The sequence below is a fragment of the Anomaloglossus baeobatrachus genome, chromosome 10 (assembly GCF_048569485.1).
Source record: "Anomaloglossus baeobatrachus isolate aAnoBae1 chromosome 10, aAnoBae1.hap1, whole genome shotgun sequence".
Lineage (NCBI taxonomy): Eukaryota > Metazoa > Chordata > Amphibia > Anura > Aromobatidae > Anomaloglossus > Anomaloglossus baeobatrachus.
Genome location: NC_134362.1, coordinates 43,348,119 through 43,365,727, shown reverse-complemented (window position 1 = coordinate 43,365,727; position 17,609 = coordinate 43,348,119). Strand labels below are relative to the sequence as shown.

General features: G+C 51.4%; 1 protein-coding gene across 3 annotated transcripts in view; it reads left to right on the top strand.

Annotated features, from left to right (window-relative positions):
- The window catches only part of MUS81 (MUS81 structure-specific endonuclease subunit), a 165,808-nt gene that overhangs the window by 123,318 nt on the left and 24,881 nt on the right, over positions 1–17,609 (top strand). For 2 of the 3 annotated variants that reach the window (XM_075326406.1, XM_075326407.1), the window contains exons 12-14: positions 1,460–1,489; positions 8,258–8,370; positions 8,786–8,902. In XM_075326406.1, coding sequence (XP_075182521.1) covers positions 1,460–1,489; positions 8,258–8,370; positions 8,786–8,902 — 260 coding nt within the window. The remainder of the gene's footprint in view (positions 1–1,459; positions 1,490–8,257; positions 8,371–8,785; positions 8,903–17,609) is intronic. The other variant, XM_075326408.1, reaches the window with a different exon arrangement.

Here is a 17,609-nt window from a genome sequence, read left to right as displayed (position 1 = left end):
GATATTTCGCTCGCACGCCTTTCGCAGAAAGTGGTTTTTCTAGTAGCAGTCACTTCACTTCGGAGAGTGTCTGAGCTAGCAGCGTTGTCATGCAAAGCTCCTTTCCTGGTGTTTCACCAGGACAAGGTGGTTCTGCGTCCGGTTCCGGAATTCCTCCCTAAGGTGGTATCCCCCTTTCATCTCAATCAGGATATCTCCTTACCTTCTCTTTGCCCTCATCCAGTTCACCAGTGTGAAAAGGATTTGCACTTGTTAGATCTGGTGAGAGCACTCAAACTCTACATTTCTCGTACGGCGCCCCTGCGCCGCTCGGATGCACTCTTTGTCCTTGTTGCTGGCCAGCGTAAAGGCACACAAGCTTCCAAATCAACCCTGGCTCGGTGGATCAAGGAACCAATTCTCGAAGCTTATCGTTCCTCGGGGCTTCCGGTTCCCTCAGGGCTGAAGGCCCATTCTACCAGGGCCGTGGGAGCGTCCTGGGCCTTGCGACACCAGGCTACGGCTCAGCAGGTGTGTCAGGCAGCTACCTGGTCGAGCCTGCACACTTTCACGAAACACTATCAGGTGCATACCTATGCTTCGGCAGATGCCAGCCTAGGTAGGCAAGTCCTTCAGGCGGCGGTTGCCCACCTGTAGGACGGAGCCGTTACGGCTCTATTATGAGGTATTATTTACCCACCCAGGGACTGCTTTTGGACGTCCCAATTGTCTGGGTCTCCCAATGGAGCGCCAAAGAAGAAGGGAATTTTGTTTACTTACCGTAAATTCCTTTTCTTCTAGCTCCAATTGGGAGACCCAGCACCCGCCCCTGTTTTTGTGTACACATGTTGTTCACGTTGAATGGTTTCAGTTCTCCGATATTCCTTCGGATTGAATTTACTTTAAACCAGTTTATAATTTTTTCCTCCTTCTTGCTTTTGCACCAAAACTGAGGAGCCCGTGGCAGCACGGGGGGTGTATAGGCTGAAGGGGAGGGGCTTTACACTTTTAGTGTAATACTTTGTGTGGCCTCCGGAGGCATAGCTATACACCCAATTGTCTGGGTCTCCCAATTGGAGCTAGAAGAAAAGGAATTTACGGTAAGTAAACAAAATTCCCTTCTTTGTTTGTTTGTTTTTTGGGGTTAGTGGAAGGGGGGATTCACAGATCATCACTTGGCTGATATATTACAACTTTATGTAGTAAGCTTGGTTCTGTTCACAAATCTGTGTAGCAAGCTAAGTCCTGTTCCCCCATCTATGTAGTAAGTTCGGTTTTGATTCTGTATCTATGTAGTAAGCACAATTCTATTTCTCCCCTTATGTAGTAAGTTTAGTTCTCCCCAAATTCATGTAGTAAGCTCAGTTCTTCTCCCCTATTCATGTAATAAGCTCAGGTCTGTTCTAGTATCTATGTAGTAATGTTGGTTCTGCTCTGCTATCTATGCAGTAAGTTTGTTTCTGTTTTTGTATCTATGTAGTAACCTTCATTCGGATCACAAATCTAAGTAGTAAGCCCAGTTTTGCTCCCATATCTATGTAGTATGCTCAGTTATTTTCTTTTTTCTATGTAGTAAGCTTTCATTCTGTTCCCATTCTTATGTAGTAAGCTTGGTTCTGTTCCTGTATCTTTGTAGTAAACTTCGTTCTGTTGCTGTATCTATGCAGCAAACTCATTTCTGTTCCTGTATCTATGCTGTAACCTCAGTTCTATTCCTGTATCTATGCCGTAACCTCAGTTCTATTCCTGTATCTATGTAGTGTGCTCGGTTCTGTTCTTGTATCTATGCAGTAAGCTCAGACCTGTTCCTTTATCTTTGTACTCAGCTCGGTTCTGTATCTGTATCTTTGTAGCAAGCATGGTTTTGTTCTTGTATCTATGCAGAAAGCTCAGTTCTGTTCCTGTATCTTTGTACTCAGCTCAGTTCTGTACCTGTATCTTTTATAGTAAGCATGGTTCTGTTCATTTATCTATGCAGTAACCTCGGTTCTGCTCCTGTATCTATGCAGTAACCTCAGTTCTATTCCTGTATCTATGTAGTTTGCTCGGTTCTGTTCTTGTATCTATGCAGTAAGCTCAGACCTGTTCCTCTATCTTTGTACTCAGCTCGGTTCTGTATCTTTGTAGCAAGCATGGTTTTGTTGCTGTATCTATGTAGTAAGCTCTGTTCTGTTCTTGTATATATGTTGTAATCTCCGTTCTAATCCCGTATCTATGTACCAGTCACCATTATTTTTGAAGCCTCCTATCTCTGCTGCTTTATTGCAACAGCCTGACATTAGCAGACTAAAGATGGGCCTTCTTAGCTCATGGGTATGTGCTTTTTAACTGCTGCCCCCCACCCCGGCTAAGATTTGTCAGCCAGCTTCTGGTGCTTCCTATTGATGTCTATAACCGTTTATATTATAGATATGGATAGGTCTGTTTCTTTGTCGCTCCATTGGGAGACCCAGACAATTGGGTGTATAGCTTCTGCCTCCGGAGGCCACACAAAGTATTACACTTTAAAAAGTGTAACCCCTCCCCTCTGCTATACACCCTCCCGTGCATCACGGGCTCATCAGTTTTATGCTTTGTGTTGAAGGAGGCACACATGCACTCATGCTCCCATTTTAGTCAGCAGCAGCTGCTGATTTTATCGGATGGAAGAAAAGAGGGCCCCTCACAGGGCCCCCGGCATGCTCCCTTCTCACCCCACTGAGTCGGCGGTGTTGTTAAGGTTGAGGTACCCATTGCGGGTACACAGGCAGGAGCCACATGCCGTTTTCCTTCCCCATCCCTTAGGGGCTCTGGGAGAAGTGGGATCCTATCCGGTCATCCAGGCATGGGACCGGCCTCCCTCCGCAGCCCCTGAGGGAATCTGACGGACAGGAGACTGAGTATCATCAGGGACAGGGCCCTGCACCTACAGGTACTCTGTGTCCCCTTGGGGACGGTGCATAGAGCACCTGGACCTCAGACGCTGCAGCGACTGCAGTGATTGGTATGACGCCGGGACTACCGCGCCGACCGCGCCTGCTTGCCGGCCGCGGTTTTAACTTTAGTCCCCGGCTTTTGCGGCCTAGTGCCTTAAACTCCCGCCCCCGGCCCTGCCAGTCAGGGGGTAGGGCGGGACGGTCGGTCGGACGCCGACAGTGAGGGCTGGAGCACACTTGGCTGTCCTCCGCCCCCCTCACTATTCACTCTATGGCACAGATCCCCGCACAGGTACTCAGTGTCCCCTTAGGGACGGTGCATGGAGCACCTTGGACTTAGACTTGGCAGCGATTGCGGGGTTGGTACGGGACTACCGCGCCGACCGTGCCTGCTGGCCGGCCGCGGTTTTCAACTTTATCCCCCGGCTTTTGCGGCCTAGTGCCTTAAACTCCCGCCCCCGGACCTGCCAGTCAGGGGGAGGGGCGGGACGGTCGGTCTGACGCCGACAGTGAGGGCTGGAGCAGACTGGGCTGTCCTCCGCCCCCCTCACTAATCATCTACGGCACAGATCCCCGCACAGGTACTCAGTGTCCCCTCGGGGACGGTGCATGGAGCACCTTGGCCTCAGACTTGGCGGCGACTGCGGGGGTAGTACGGGACTACCGCGCCGACCGCGCCTGCTGGCCGGCCGAGGTTTTTAACTTTAGCCCCCGGCTTTTGCGGCCTAGTGCCTTAAACTCCCGCCCCCGGACCTGCCAGTCAGGGGGAGGGGCGGGACGGTCGGTCTGACGCCGACAGTGAGGGCTGGAGCACACTTGGCTGTCCTCCGCCCCCCTCACTTTTCACTCCGGGACTCCAGATTCCCGCACTTTTGGGGTTACGCCCACGGCCCCCTCTTCCCCTGTAAACGCCGACAGCCATGTTTTTAAGCAGCACACACTGCTTGAGCGGTCGGTAAGCCAGGTGGCATCTTCCCATCGGGCTGGGCCGCCTAGAGGGCTGAACTGTATATAGATATATATATATAATATTGTATGCATCTTCACAGTTCGGCGGTACATACTCAGTGATCACTGTGAGCATTGCTCTGGCCATGTGGCACTCGCTCAGCGGAGCCTGGGGCACTGGTTGGACTCGGCCCGGGTAGAACCGCCGGCGTCCCCTGTCCAGACGGCAGGGACAGAGTTTGCAGCTTTTGCTGAAAAACTCTCTGGGTCACTTTCACAATCCAGGGCTCAGTCTATGGACATATGGTCTTCTAAGATATAGAAGCTTGCAGCCCAGACCGGCCCCTTACACAGGCCCCGGGCACTGCGGGATCGCTCACAGGCCCCGCTCGGTCCGCGACGCAGCAGGCTCCTGGGGGACCTCTACTTATTACGTGGGGGACTCCGGCACGGACTGCAGTCCCAGACCGGCTAAGCGGGCTTGCTTAGAATTTTCCCCGACTTCATCAAGACTCTCAGCTTGAGGACTCTCTAGAGGATGAGGCGGAGGTCGCAGCCCAGGACTCTGTCCGGACGTGGCTCTCAATGCTTCAGAGATGCTGTCCAGAAGCACAGGGCTTCCCGGACAAGCGTTTTACTAAACGCATTAATAACACACGTTATCCCTTCCCCTCTGACGTGGTTAAGGGTTGGGCTCAGTGTTCCAAGGTGGCCCTCCAGTCTCTAGACGGGCGGCTAGATCCGTAGTAGCAGTGGCTGACGGTTCAACGCTCAAGAATGCCACGGACAGGCAGATTGAGCTCCTAATGAAATCCATCTATGAAGCCATAGACGCGTCCGTTGCCCCAGCCTTTGCAGCAGTGTGGGCACTCCAGGCTATCTCAGCTGCTCTGTCTGAGATTAATGCGGTCATACTCTGCTCCGCAATTAGCGTCTTCGACGTCCCAGGCGTCGGTTTTTTCATCCTACGCCATGAATGCTGTCCTGGACTCGGCTTGCCGTACAGCGGTAGCATCCGCCAATCCGGTGGCAGTCCGCAGGGCCATGTGGCTACGAGTATGGAAGGCAGTCTCTGCTTCCAAGAAGCTCTTGTCCGGTTTGCCATTTTCTGGCGACCGATTGTTTGGCGCACAATTGGATGAATCGATTGAGCATTCCAAAGGAATGGACTCGTGCTTACCCAGCCCATACCAAAGAGACCTTAGCACCCTCAGCTAGGTCCCCATCTCATCGTCCAACAGGCTACAGAAGAGCCAGAGAAACTCTTCTGCATGGCGGTCCAGGTCAGGGGAGCGGTCTCCACATGTCCAAGACCGTTGGATGAGAGACATTCTGTCTCACGGTTACAGGATAGAGCTCAGTTCTCGTCCTCCGACTCGTTTCTTCACAATATCTCCGCCCTCCGAGCGAGCTGATGCACGTTTTCAGGCGGTGAACACTCTGACGGCAGGAGGACTTGCGTTACCCGTTCCCCTTCAAGAACGTAGTCGCGGTTTTTACTCCAACTTGTTCGTGGTACCAAGAAAGGACGGATCATTCCGCCCCGTTCTGGACTTCACACTGCTCAACAGACATGTGAGAACCTGACGGTTCCGGATAGAATCTCTCCGCCTTGTCATCGCCTCGATGGCACAAGGAGACTTCCTAGCATCAATCGACATCAGGGATGCTTATCTCCATGTGCCGATTGCACCAGAGCCTCAACGTTTCCTGGGTTTCGCCATCGGGGACGAACACCTTCAGTTCGGGGCACTGCCTTCGGCATGGAAACAGCCCCACGGGTCTTCACCAGGTCATGGCAGCAGTGGTGGCGGTCCTACACTCTCAGGGCCACTCGGTGATCAAAACTGACACCGACCCAATCTCTGACTTACCTCGGGATGGAGTTTCATACTCTCTCAGCGATAGTGAAGCTTCCGCTGCATAATCAGCGTTCACTACAGGCAGGGGTGCACTCTCTCCTTCGGGCCCAGTCACACCCCTTGAGGCGCCTCATGCACTTTCTAATGAAGATGGTGGCAAAAAGGGAGGCAGTTCCCTTGCGCAGTTTCGTCTGCGTCCGCGTCTATCGGACACCACAAATGTGACAGGAGGTCGACGTCCCTAGACAAGAACGTCTCTCTTTCTTTCCACTTCCTGGGCGAAGGGAAAATCCTTCCGGCCCCCAGCCGGGGCTGTGGTCACAATTGGACGCGAGTCGGTCAGGGTGGGGAGCGGTCTTCCTCCACCACTCGGCTCAGAGAGCCTGGACTCCGACATCCGAATTCAGTCGGACATCGCCACGGCGGTTGCGTGCACAACCACCAGGGCGGCTCACGCAGTCGTCAAGCCTTCCGAGAAGTTCGGCGGATTCTGCTGTGGGCGGAAGCCACAGCCTACACCATCTCCGCAGTTCACATCCCGGGCGTAGAAAACTGGGAAGCAGATTTTCTCAGTCTCCAGGGCATGAACGCAGGGGAATGGTCTCTTCACCAGGACGTGTTTCTAGAGATCTGTTGCCGCTGGGGAACGCCGGACGTCGATCTAATGACGTCTCGGCACAACAACAAAGTCCCGGCATACATGGCTCGGTCCACGGATCACAGAGCTCTAGCGGCAGACGCGCTACTTCAGGACTGGTCGCAGTTTCGACTGCCTTATGTATTCCTCCTCTGGCACTACTGCCCAGAGTGTTACGCAAGATCAGGTCAGACTGTCGCCGCGCCATCCTCGTCGCCCAGACTGGCCGAGGTGATCGTGGTACCCGGATCTGTGGCACCTCACGGTGGGTCAACCGTGGGCACTCCCAGACCGACCAGACTTGCTGTCTCAAGGGCCATTTGTCCTTCTGAATTCTGCGGCCCTAAACCTGACTGTGTGGCCATTGAGTCCTGGCTCCTAGCGTCATCAGGGATATCTCCAGACATCATTGCCATCATGAGACAGGCCAGGAAACCAACGTCCGCCAAGATCTATCACAGGACTTGGAGGATCTTCTTATCCTGGTACTCTGACTCAGGGTTTACTCCCTGGCCGTTTGCCTTGCCCACTTTTCTTCTTTCCTTCAATCTGGAATGGACAAGGGCTTGTCTCTCGGCTCTCTCAAGGGACAAGTATCGGCGCTTTCCGTGTTTTTTCAAAAGCGTCTAGCCAGGCTTCCGCAGGTCCGCACGTTCCTGCAGGGGGTTGGCCACATAGTCCCACCTTACAAGCGTCCGTTAGCACCCTCGGATCTTATCAGGGTGCTGACGACTCTTCAGAAGTCTCTTTTCGAGCCGATGCGGGATCTCTCTATCTCACCTTTCGCAAAAGGTAGCCTTCCTAGTGGCAGTCACATCACTCAAAAGAGTGTCTGAGCTAGCAGCGCTGTCAGGCAAAGCCCCCCTCCTGGTGTCTCACCAGGATAAGGTGGTTCTACGTCCGGTCCCGGACTTTCTCCCTAAGGTATCCCCGTTTCATCTCAATCAGGATATCTTCTTACTCTCTTTGGGTCCGCATCCAGTTCACCAATGTGAAAAGGATTTGCATTTATTAGATCTGGTGAGAGCACTCCGGCTCTACATTTCTCGCACGGCGCCCCTGCGCTGGCCCGATGCGCTCTTATCTTTATCGCGGGCCAGAGTAAGGGATTTCAGGTTTTCAAGTCAACCTTGGCTCGGTGGACCAAGGAACCGATTCTTGAAGCCTACCGTCCTTTTGGGCTTCCGATTCCTGCAGGGCTGAAAGCCCATTCTACCAGAGCCGTGGGTGCATCCTGGGTATTGCGGCACCAGGCTACGGCTCAGCAGGTGTGTCAGGCGGCTACCTGGTCGAGTCTGCACACTTTCACGAAACACTATCAGGTGCATGCCGATGATTCGGCAGATGCCAGCCTAGGTAGGCGACTCCTTCAGGCGGCAGTTGCCCACCTGTAAGAGGGGGCCGTTTTTCGGCTCTTTTTATCGAGGTATTCTTTTACCCATCCAGGGATTGCTTTTGGACATCCCAATTGTCTGGGTCTCCCAATTAGGAGCGACAAAGAAGAAGGGAATTTTGTTTACTTACCGTAAATTCCTTTTCTTCTAGCTCCTATTGGGAGACCCAGCACCCGCCCCTGTTCCCTTCGGGCTGTTGTTCTTTTGTGTACACATGTTGTTCATGTTGAATTGTTCTTTTGGGTCATGGTTTCAGTTCTCCGAACATCCTTCGGATTGAATTTACCTTAGACCAATTTATAAGTTTCCTCCTTCCTGCTTTGGCACCAAAACTGATGAGCCCGTGATGCACGGGAGGGTGTATAGCAGAGGGGAGGGGTTACACTTTTTAAAGTGTAATACTTTGTGTGGCCTCCGGAGGCAGAAGCTATACACCCAAATGTCTGGGTCTCCCAATAGGAGCTAGAAGAAAAGGAATTTACGGTAAGTAAACAAAATTCCCTTCTTTTCTTGTTTTTACAGGACAGCTACGGATTCCACAAGCGCGGGAACTGGTGCTGGATCACGTCGTGGAGCGAAAGAGAATGGACGACCTTTGTGGAAGTATTATAGACGGCCGCTTTCGGGAACAAAAGGCAAATTATTATTTAATTTTACAGATGTGGTTTATTAGACCTGTAGTTTTACAGTACCATTCTAGTTATAGCGGTAAAAAGTCAATCCAAGCTAATCTGCTGGACTAAAACAGTTGAGGCAACCACTGACTTTTTCCTAAATCTTTGCAGGTGGCACGTGATCTGCATTATTTTTAATGAATTTCCACAAAAAAAAAAAATTGCAATCTAATTTGTTGGTAGCCATATTACATATATACGCACCTTTGCAGCATTTTCTCCGTAGAAGGGACTTCGCACAACCCCGTCACCCTGTATGAGTGGAGAGAGGTCTACTAAATCCTTCTTAGTGTTTGTGTATAGCAATCATAGCCAAATGGAAGATTTTGGTTGATTGAGGTTTTAAAATCTGACTTTTTACCATTTTCATCTGTAGTTTCGGATCAAAAGGTGCGGCCTTCGTCACCCGATATACCTGGTGGAAGATCATGGCTCAGCACAGCACCTCAGTATTCCTGAAAGTACCCTACAGCAGGCCATAGTGAATACACAGGTGATGCATACATCAGACGATCTGAGGCCAAACCTGATCTTGTGATTTGTTTTTGCTGCTTTTACCTAGTTTCCATATATACTGGTCATATTTCCCACAATCTGAGTGATTTGGTGAAACATTATACTCATTTTAAAGAGTAACGAAACCTTTAGAATACTTGGGATGTGTTGTAGTAACCAGTGATTTTTGTTTTTATTCAGTGGGGATCCTGGTCATAAAATCCCCACAAATACCTAAACGATGGGGCAGGAGTAAAGGGTGCTTTACACGCTGCGATATCGGTAACGCTATATCGTCGGAGTCACATCGTTAGTGACACACATCCGACGCCGTTACCGACATCGCAGCGTGTAACACAAATGAGCGACGATCAAGGAGCACAAAAACGTGAAAAATCGTTGCTCGTTGGCATGTCGCTCATTTCCTTAATATCGCTGCAGCGACAGGTACGATGCTTGTCGTTCCTGCGACAGCAAACTTAGCTGTGTGTGTCACCGCAGGAACGAGGAACATCTCCTTACCTGCGTCCACCGGCAATGCGGAAGTAGAGAGGTGGGTGGGAGGTTACGTCCCGCTCATCTCCGCCCCTCCGCTTCTATTGGACGGCTGCCGTGTGACGTCGCTGTGACGTCGCTGTGACGCCGCACGACCCGCCCCCTTAGAAAGGAGGCGGATCGCCGGCCAGAGCGACGTCGCAGGGCAGGTAAGTCCGTGTGACGGAGGTTAGCGATGTTGTGCGCCACGAGCAGCGATTTGCCCGTGTTGCACAACCAACGGGGGCGGGTACGCACGCTGGCGATATCAGTACTGATATCGCAGCGTGTAAAGCCCCCTTAATTCTTGAAGCTAAGCAGAGTGATGTGGGATCTATAGACTTTCCATGTGTCCGTACACCACTCTGCTCGTGATCCAATGATTACCCCTTTAAGAAATTAGTGAGGGTTCTGATCCTCCATCCATCAGAATAGATAAATGTTGTCCATAAAAGTCAACGGCTTTTTTTTATTTTTTATTATACCATGACCACAAGAGATCCAGCACCTCCTATATACAGTGTGTCCACCTATATCCTGTCCACCGCCATTAACTTGGGAACGGCGGCAGCTATAGGAATAGAAGTGGTGTCTAGGTATAGTAAAGTATCCATGTGCTACGCAATGAAGCCACCTATACCGCCACCTGGTGGAAAACAACGGAGTTAGCATTTATATCTCGAAAACGGAACGAGATAGAGAAAAAAAGTGAATTACAAAGTTGTAGGGCATCATCAATTCAATACGAATCGACACCTTGCATACAGAAATGCTATGATTAGAACGTGTAAAACTCACAAGGCTCGTACAGATTCCCCGCTCTTTCTTTCGGTCCCTGGAATCCTTGATGATCACCTTTGTTTGGGGTTCATCCAGATCAAGGGTACAGTTGGCCAAATTACAGAGACCCATGGACATGGGAGGTATGGCCCTTCCTGATCTGTACATATACTATTTGGCCGGACAATTGAAATATTTGGGACAATGGACACTCCCTAGGGTTAGGGGTTCTCCGGAGGGCCTTTTGGCAGAGTTCACAGGTGTGGATCTCCTGTGGCCGTTGTTGACGGACCACAGGAAGGCCCCTGAGGGTCTGGTCCTTCCGATACATAAATTGGGGGCCAGGGTCTGGAAAGAGGCTAAAGCCATTTTCGGTTTTCATGATATGCCAACTGAGACACCCTTATGGGATAACCTGGACCTCCCACACTTTTGTTTGGTGAATGGAGGAATCGAGGAATAGTTTCCCTGGGATCACTGGTCTGGGATGGTGAACTCCGCCCTTTCGCACAACTGCGTGAGGAATTCGAATTGCCGGAATCTCATGGGTTTCAGTATCTCCAGATTAGGCACGCCTTTCGGGCTCAGTTCTCTGGCCGTGGGATCAGATTCTCTTCCTTTCCAGTCATTGGAATTATCAGATCACAAGGTCCTGGAGGCCTTATTTCCAAATTATACTCCTCACTTATCCGGGCCAAGGCCATGAACAGTCCTCTTTCTGTCCGGGAGAGGTGGAGTGTCAGGATCCCTGAAATTGACGATGTAGTGTGGGACGACATTGTCGAATCCCACACACTGGTCTCTCCTGCAGTCAATAATAGACTGATTCAGTTATATATAATACACCAAAGTTATATGACTCCTCAGAGACTGAACAAGATGAAAAAGGCGAATAATTTGGGGGGGGTGGGCTGCCCGAGATGCGGGAGAGACGGTGCTGATTTCTGGCACATGATATGGGATTGCCGGGTCATTCTCTCCTATTGGAGTGAGGTTGTAACGACTTTGTCCACCATACTTCAGAAAGGAGTTGCTCTGTGCCCAATTCTGTGTCTGTTTGGGGTGGTGGATGTACGCTCCTGGTCCCAAAATGAAAATTTACTAATAAAAAAGGTATTATTTTTGGCCCGGAAGGGCATCATATTAAACTGGATGGGCATCCACCCCCCAACTAGAGCCTCGTGGATTGCACTGGTAAATGCTATAATTCCGTCAGAACACTATGTTTATAAGACAAGAGGTTCTTTAAATAAATTTGACAAAATATGGGGTAGATGGATGGGATCGCCCTTGACCGGAGGATCTCCCGGTTCCTTAGCTGATAGCCTGCAGTCGGTACTAGTGTGATAATAGCTAATGGTGATCTGATGGGTGGAAAGGAGAAATACGTGATTTACGATATGCAGTATTGGGGATATCACGAGATCTCTGTAATCTGGGTTGCGCTTCTCTTATCAGAATGGATATGTTTTGCGAACTGACATTTCTATATTGATTAATGTGCTAAGGCCGGATTGAAAGTAATAATTGCTGATTTAATTGTTGCTACTTTATTACCATGCATTTCAAATAGTATACATGTATTCTTGTAAAGTACAAATTACTGACTCATCCTATAATGTAATGTCTTACTTAACCTTCAATAAAACGAGTTTAAAAAAAAAAAAAAACTCACAAGGCTGCGGATGTGAAGCGATATCTCAGGGAGACCTTCCTACAAGTCATTGGGTATGGTGGTTGTGTGGAGTGGCCTCCACGCTCACCTGACCTGACCCCATTGGACTTCTTTCTGTGAGGTCACATCAAACAGCAGGTGTATGCGACCCCTCCACCAACATTGCAGGACCTACGACGACGTATCACAGATGCTTGTGCAAACGTGTCACCTACCATATTGCACAACGTGCAGCAAGATACAGTATGCTGTGCAGAGTGCAGATGTGCATTGCAGCTGACGGGGGCCACTTTGAGCATCAAAGTTAAATGAGCGCCATATGCGGGACCAGCATTCAATGTTTTGGGGGGGTCATGGGTTTCATATCATAGCATTTCTGTATGCAAGGTGTCGATTCGTATTGAATTGATGATGCCCTACAATTTTTTAATTCACTTTTTTTCTCTATTTCTTTTTCGCTCCTAATTGGGAGACCCAGACAGTGGGTGTATAGCTACTGCCTCTGGAGGCCGCACAAAGAACTACACTTAAAAGTGTAAGGCCCCTCCCCTTCTGGCTATACACCCTCCCGTAGGAGTACGGATTCCTCAGTTTTAGCTTTGTGCGCAGGAGGTCAGACACGCACGCATAGCTCCATTGTTTTTAGTCAGCAGCAGCTGCTGACTATGTCGGATGGAAGAAAAGAGGGCCCATACAGGGCTCCCAGCATGCTCCCTTCTCACCCCACTGTATGTCGGAGGTGTTTGTAAGGTTGAGGTACCCATTGCGGGTACGGCGGCTGGAGCCCACATGCTGATTCCTTCCCCATCCCTTTTTACAGGGCTCTGGGTGAAGTGGGATTACTGGTCTCCAGGCACTGAGACCGTGCTCCATCTACAGCCCCTGGAGAAGATGCTGGATGGAGCGGAGTACATCAGGGACATGGCCCTGCTTCCTCAAGGTACTCTGTGTCCCCGTGCATTTGGCGCTCACACCGCAGCATGCTGGGTGTTGTAGTGCGCCGGGGACATCAGCGCTGCGGCGCTTGTGCCATAGCCTCATTCAGCTTCGCTGAAGCAGGCACACTTTTGGGAAAAGGTCGCGCCGGCCGCTGGGACTGCGGCGCGGCTGGCACTTGTGGTGCGCCGGGGACTTCAGCGCGGGCCGCGCTTTTACGGCGGCCGCGCTGATAACTCGAGTCCCCGGCTTTTGCGGCCTATTTCCGTTCGTTCCCCGCCCCCGGACCTGCCAGTCAGGAGAGGGGCGGGACGCTGGTCAGTGCATCAGCGCTGAGGGCTGGAGTCGTTTTTACATACTCCAGCCCTCACAATAGGCACAGAGGGGACACTGTTTCCCGCACTTTTGTTTGGGAACTCCCACGGACCGCCCCTCTCCACAGACGCCGGCAGCCATTCCTGCTGACACGCTGAGCTGCAGAGGGGAGCCGGGGAGACCCAGACAAGGAATTCTGCGCCTCTTACCCGCTATTCAGCGGGCGGTAAGCAGCCCTTTGGGCTCACCCCCTCTTGTGCCAGTAGTAATCTTAGTATTTTGTTCCTGCAAATACTTTGTACTGCATAGCGCTTGTCGCCCTTTGGCTATAGACTCTCTCACATTGCAGAGAGCCAACAGCTTTTGCTGACAGAATGTCTCTCACTATGTCACAAATTCTTGACGCATTGCGAGCTAGGCCTGTACTTCAGGCCACGGACACTGTGCAATCATTGCCCCCTGGTCCCCCTCAGCTGAATTACCTCCAAGCTCCGGGACGGGCACATACACCTCAGGGTGAAGACTCTGACTCGGACGATGGCCCCAGGCAACCTAAGCGGGCTCGCTATGAGGGGCCTTCACATTCATCTCAATGGTCAGGATCCCAGCGAGATGAATCTATGGGTGATGAAGCGGACGTCACTGATCAGGATTCTGATCCTGGGACCGCTCTCAATCTAGATACACCAGATGGTGACGCCATAGTTAATGATCTTATAGCGTCCATCAATAAGATGTTAAATATTTCCCCACCAGCTCCTCCTGTAGAGGAGTCAGCTTCGCAGCACGAGAAAATCCATTTCAGATATCCTAAGCGTACATTAAGCACTTTTCTGGACCACGCTGACTTTAGAGACGCAATCCAGAAACCCCACGCTTATCCGGAAAGGCGTTTTTCTAAACGGCTTAAAGATACACGCTATCCTTTTCCCCCTGAGGTGGTCAAGGGTTGGACCCAGTGTCCAAAAGTGGATCCTCCAATTTCCAGGCTTGCAGCTAGATCCTTGGTTGCAGTTGAAGATGGAGCGGCACTTAAAGATGCCACTGACAGGCAGATGGAGCTCTGGCTGAAATCCATCTATGAAGCGATTGGAGCCTCGTTAGCGCCATCTTTTGCTGCCGTATGGGCACTCCAAGCTATCTCAGCCGGGCTTGTGCAAGTCGACTCAGTCACACGTGCATTTGCCCCGCAGGTAGCACCATTGACCTCGCAAATGTCGGCATTCGCGTCGTACGCGATTAATGCTGTTCTTGACGCTACAAGCCGCACGGCAGTGGCGTCAGCCAACTCCGTTGTTTTGCGTAGGGCCCTGTGGTTGAGACATTGGAAAGCAGATTCTCATTCCAAGAAGTGCTTAACCAATTTGCCTTTTTCTCGTGACCGATTGTTTGAAGAGCGTTTGGATGAAATCATCAAACACTCCAAGGGTAAGGACTCATCCTTACCGCAACACAGACAAAACAAACCCCAACAGAGGAAGGGTCAGTCTGGTTATCGGTCCTTTCGAGGACCGGGCAGGTCCCAATTCGCCTCGTCAAAAAAGACTCAAAAAGACCAGAGACGCTCAGATTCTTGGAGGTCTCAGTCACGCCCAAAAAGGACAGCCGGAGGAACCGTTGCCAAGACGGCGTCCTCCTGACTTGCAGTCTCCGATTCCCACACCCTCGGTCGGTGGGAGGCTTTCCCACTTTGGCGACATTTGGCTGTCACGCGTCAAAGACCGTTGGGTGAGGGATATTCTGTCTCACGGGTACAGGATAGAGTTCAGTTCTCGTCCGCCAACTCGTTTCTTCACAACTTCTCCACCACCAGACCGAGCCGATGCTCTGTTGCAGGCGGTGGCCGCTCTAAAGGCGGAAGGAGTGGTGATCTCCGTCCCTCTTCAGGAACAAGGTCACGGTTTTTACTCCAATCTGTTTGTAGTCCCAAAAAAGGACGGATCGTATCGACCCGTCCTGGATCTAAAGTTGCTCAACAGACACGTAAAAGTCAGGAGGTTCCGGATGGAATCCCTACGCTCCGTCATAGCCTCAATGTCTCAAGGAGATTTTCTAGCATCAATAGATATCAAAGATGCGTATCTCCACGTGCCGATTGCGCCAGAGCATCAGCGTTTCCTACGCTTCGTCATACACGACGAACACCTGCAGTTCGTAGCGTTACCTTTCGGTCTGGCAACAGCCCCCCGGGTCTTCACCAAGGTCATGGCAGCAGTAGTAGCTGTCCTGCACTCGCAGGGCCACTCGGTCATCCCGTATCTAGACGACCTGCTTATAAAGGCACCCTCTCAAGAGGCATGCCAACACAGTCTGAAGGTGGCACTAGACACTCTCCAGAGTTTCGGGTGGATTATCAACTTTCCAAAGTCGCATCTCATCCCGACCCAATCTCTGACTTATCTTGGCATGGAGTTTCATACTCTCTCAGCGATAGTGAAGCTTCCACTGGACAAGCAGTGTTCGCTAAGGACAGGAGTGCAATCTCTCCTTCAGAGCCAGTCGCACTCACTGAGGCGCCTCATGCATTTCCTAGGAAAGATGGTAGCAGCAATGGAGGCAGTCCCGTTCGCGCAGTTTCATCTGCGCCCTCTACAATGGGACATTCTCCGCCAATGGGACGGGAAGTCGACGTCCCTCGACAGGACTGTCTCCCTCTCTCAGACTGCCAAGGACTCTCTGCGTTGGTGGCTTCTCCCCGCCTCATTGTCACAGGGAAAGTCGTTCCTTCCTCCGTCCTGGGCAGTGGTCACGACGGATGCGAGCCTATCAGGGTGGGGAGCGGTGTTTCTCCACCACAGGGCTCAGGGGACGTGGACTCAGGAAGAGTCCACCCTGCAGATCAATGTTCTGGAAATCAGAGCAATCTACCTTGCTCTGCGAGCCTTCCAACAATGGCTGGAAGGCAAGCAGATTCGGATTCAGTCGGACAATTCCACGGCGGTGGCGTACATCAACCACCAAGGGGGAACACGCAGTCGCCAAGCCTTTCAGGAAGTCCGGCGGATTTTGACGTGGGTGGAAAGCAAAGCGTCCACCATATCCGCAGTTCACATCCCAGGCGTGGAAAACTGGGAAGCAGACTTTCTCAGTCGCCAGGGCATGGACGCAGGAGAATGGTCCCTTCACCCGGACGTGTTTCAGCAGATCTGTTGCCGCTGGGGGACGCCGGACGTCGATCTGATGGCGTCACGGCACAACAACAAGGTCCCAGTTTTCATGGCACGGTCTCACGATCACCGAGCGCTGGCGGCAGACGCCTTGGTTCAGGATTGGTCGCAATTCCGACTCCCCTATGTGTTCCCACCTCTAGCATTGTTACCCAGAGTTCTCCGGAAAATCAGGTCCGACTGCCATCGAGCCATTCTCGTCGCTCCAGACTGGCCAAGAAGGTCGTGGTACCCGGATCTGTGGCATCTCACGGTAGGCCAACCGTGGGCACTACCAGACCGTCCAGATTTGCTGTCTCAAGGGCCGTTTTTCCATCTGAATTCTGCGGCCCTGAACCTGACTGTGTGGCCATTGAGTCCTGGATCCTAGCGGCCTCCGGTTTATCTCATGAAGTTGTTGCCACAATGAGACAGGCTAGAAAACCATCCTCAGCTAAGATCTATCACAGGACGTGGAAGATATTCTTAGCTTGGTGCTCGGCTCAGAGGGTTTCTCCCTGGCCATTTGCATTGCCAATTTTTCTTTCCTTCCTGCAGTCTGGGTTGGAAAAAGGTTTGTCGCTTAGCTCTCTTAAGGGTCAAGTCTCCGCGCTATCCGTATTCTTTCAGAAGCGCTTGGCACGACTTTCTAAAGTACGCACGTTTCTCCAAGGAGTTTGTCATATCGTTCCTCCTTACAGACGGCCATTGGAACCCTGGGATCTGAACAAGGTTCTCATTGCTCTCCAGAAGCCGCCTTTCGAGCCTTTGAAAGAGGTTTCCCTTTCTCGGCTTTCACAAAAAGTAGTTTTTCTTGTGGCGGTCACGTCTCTTCGAAGAGTGTCCGAGCTAGCGGCGTTATCTTGCAAATCTCCCTTCCTGGTGTTTCACCAAGACAAGGTAGTACTGCGTCCAATTCCAGAGTTTTCTCCCAAGGTGGTTTCTTCCTTTCATCTCAATCAGGATATCACTTTGCCATCTTTGTGTCCGCATCCAGTTCACCAATTTGAAAAAGGTTTACATCTGTTGGACCTGGTGAGAGCACTCAGGATTTACATTTCTCGCACGGCGTCTCTACGCCGTTCTGATGCGCTCTTTGTCCTAGTCGCTGGTCAGCATAAGGGATCGCAAGCTTCCAAATCCACCCTGGCGCGGTGGATCAAGGAACCAATTCTTCACACATACCGTTCTGCTGGGCTTCCGATTCCATCTGGACTGAAGGCCCATTCTACCAGAGCCGTTGGTGCGTCCTGGGCATTGCGGCATCAGGCTACGGCTCAGCAGGTGTGCCAGGCGGCTACCTGGTCGAGTCTGCACAC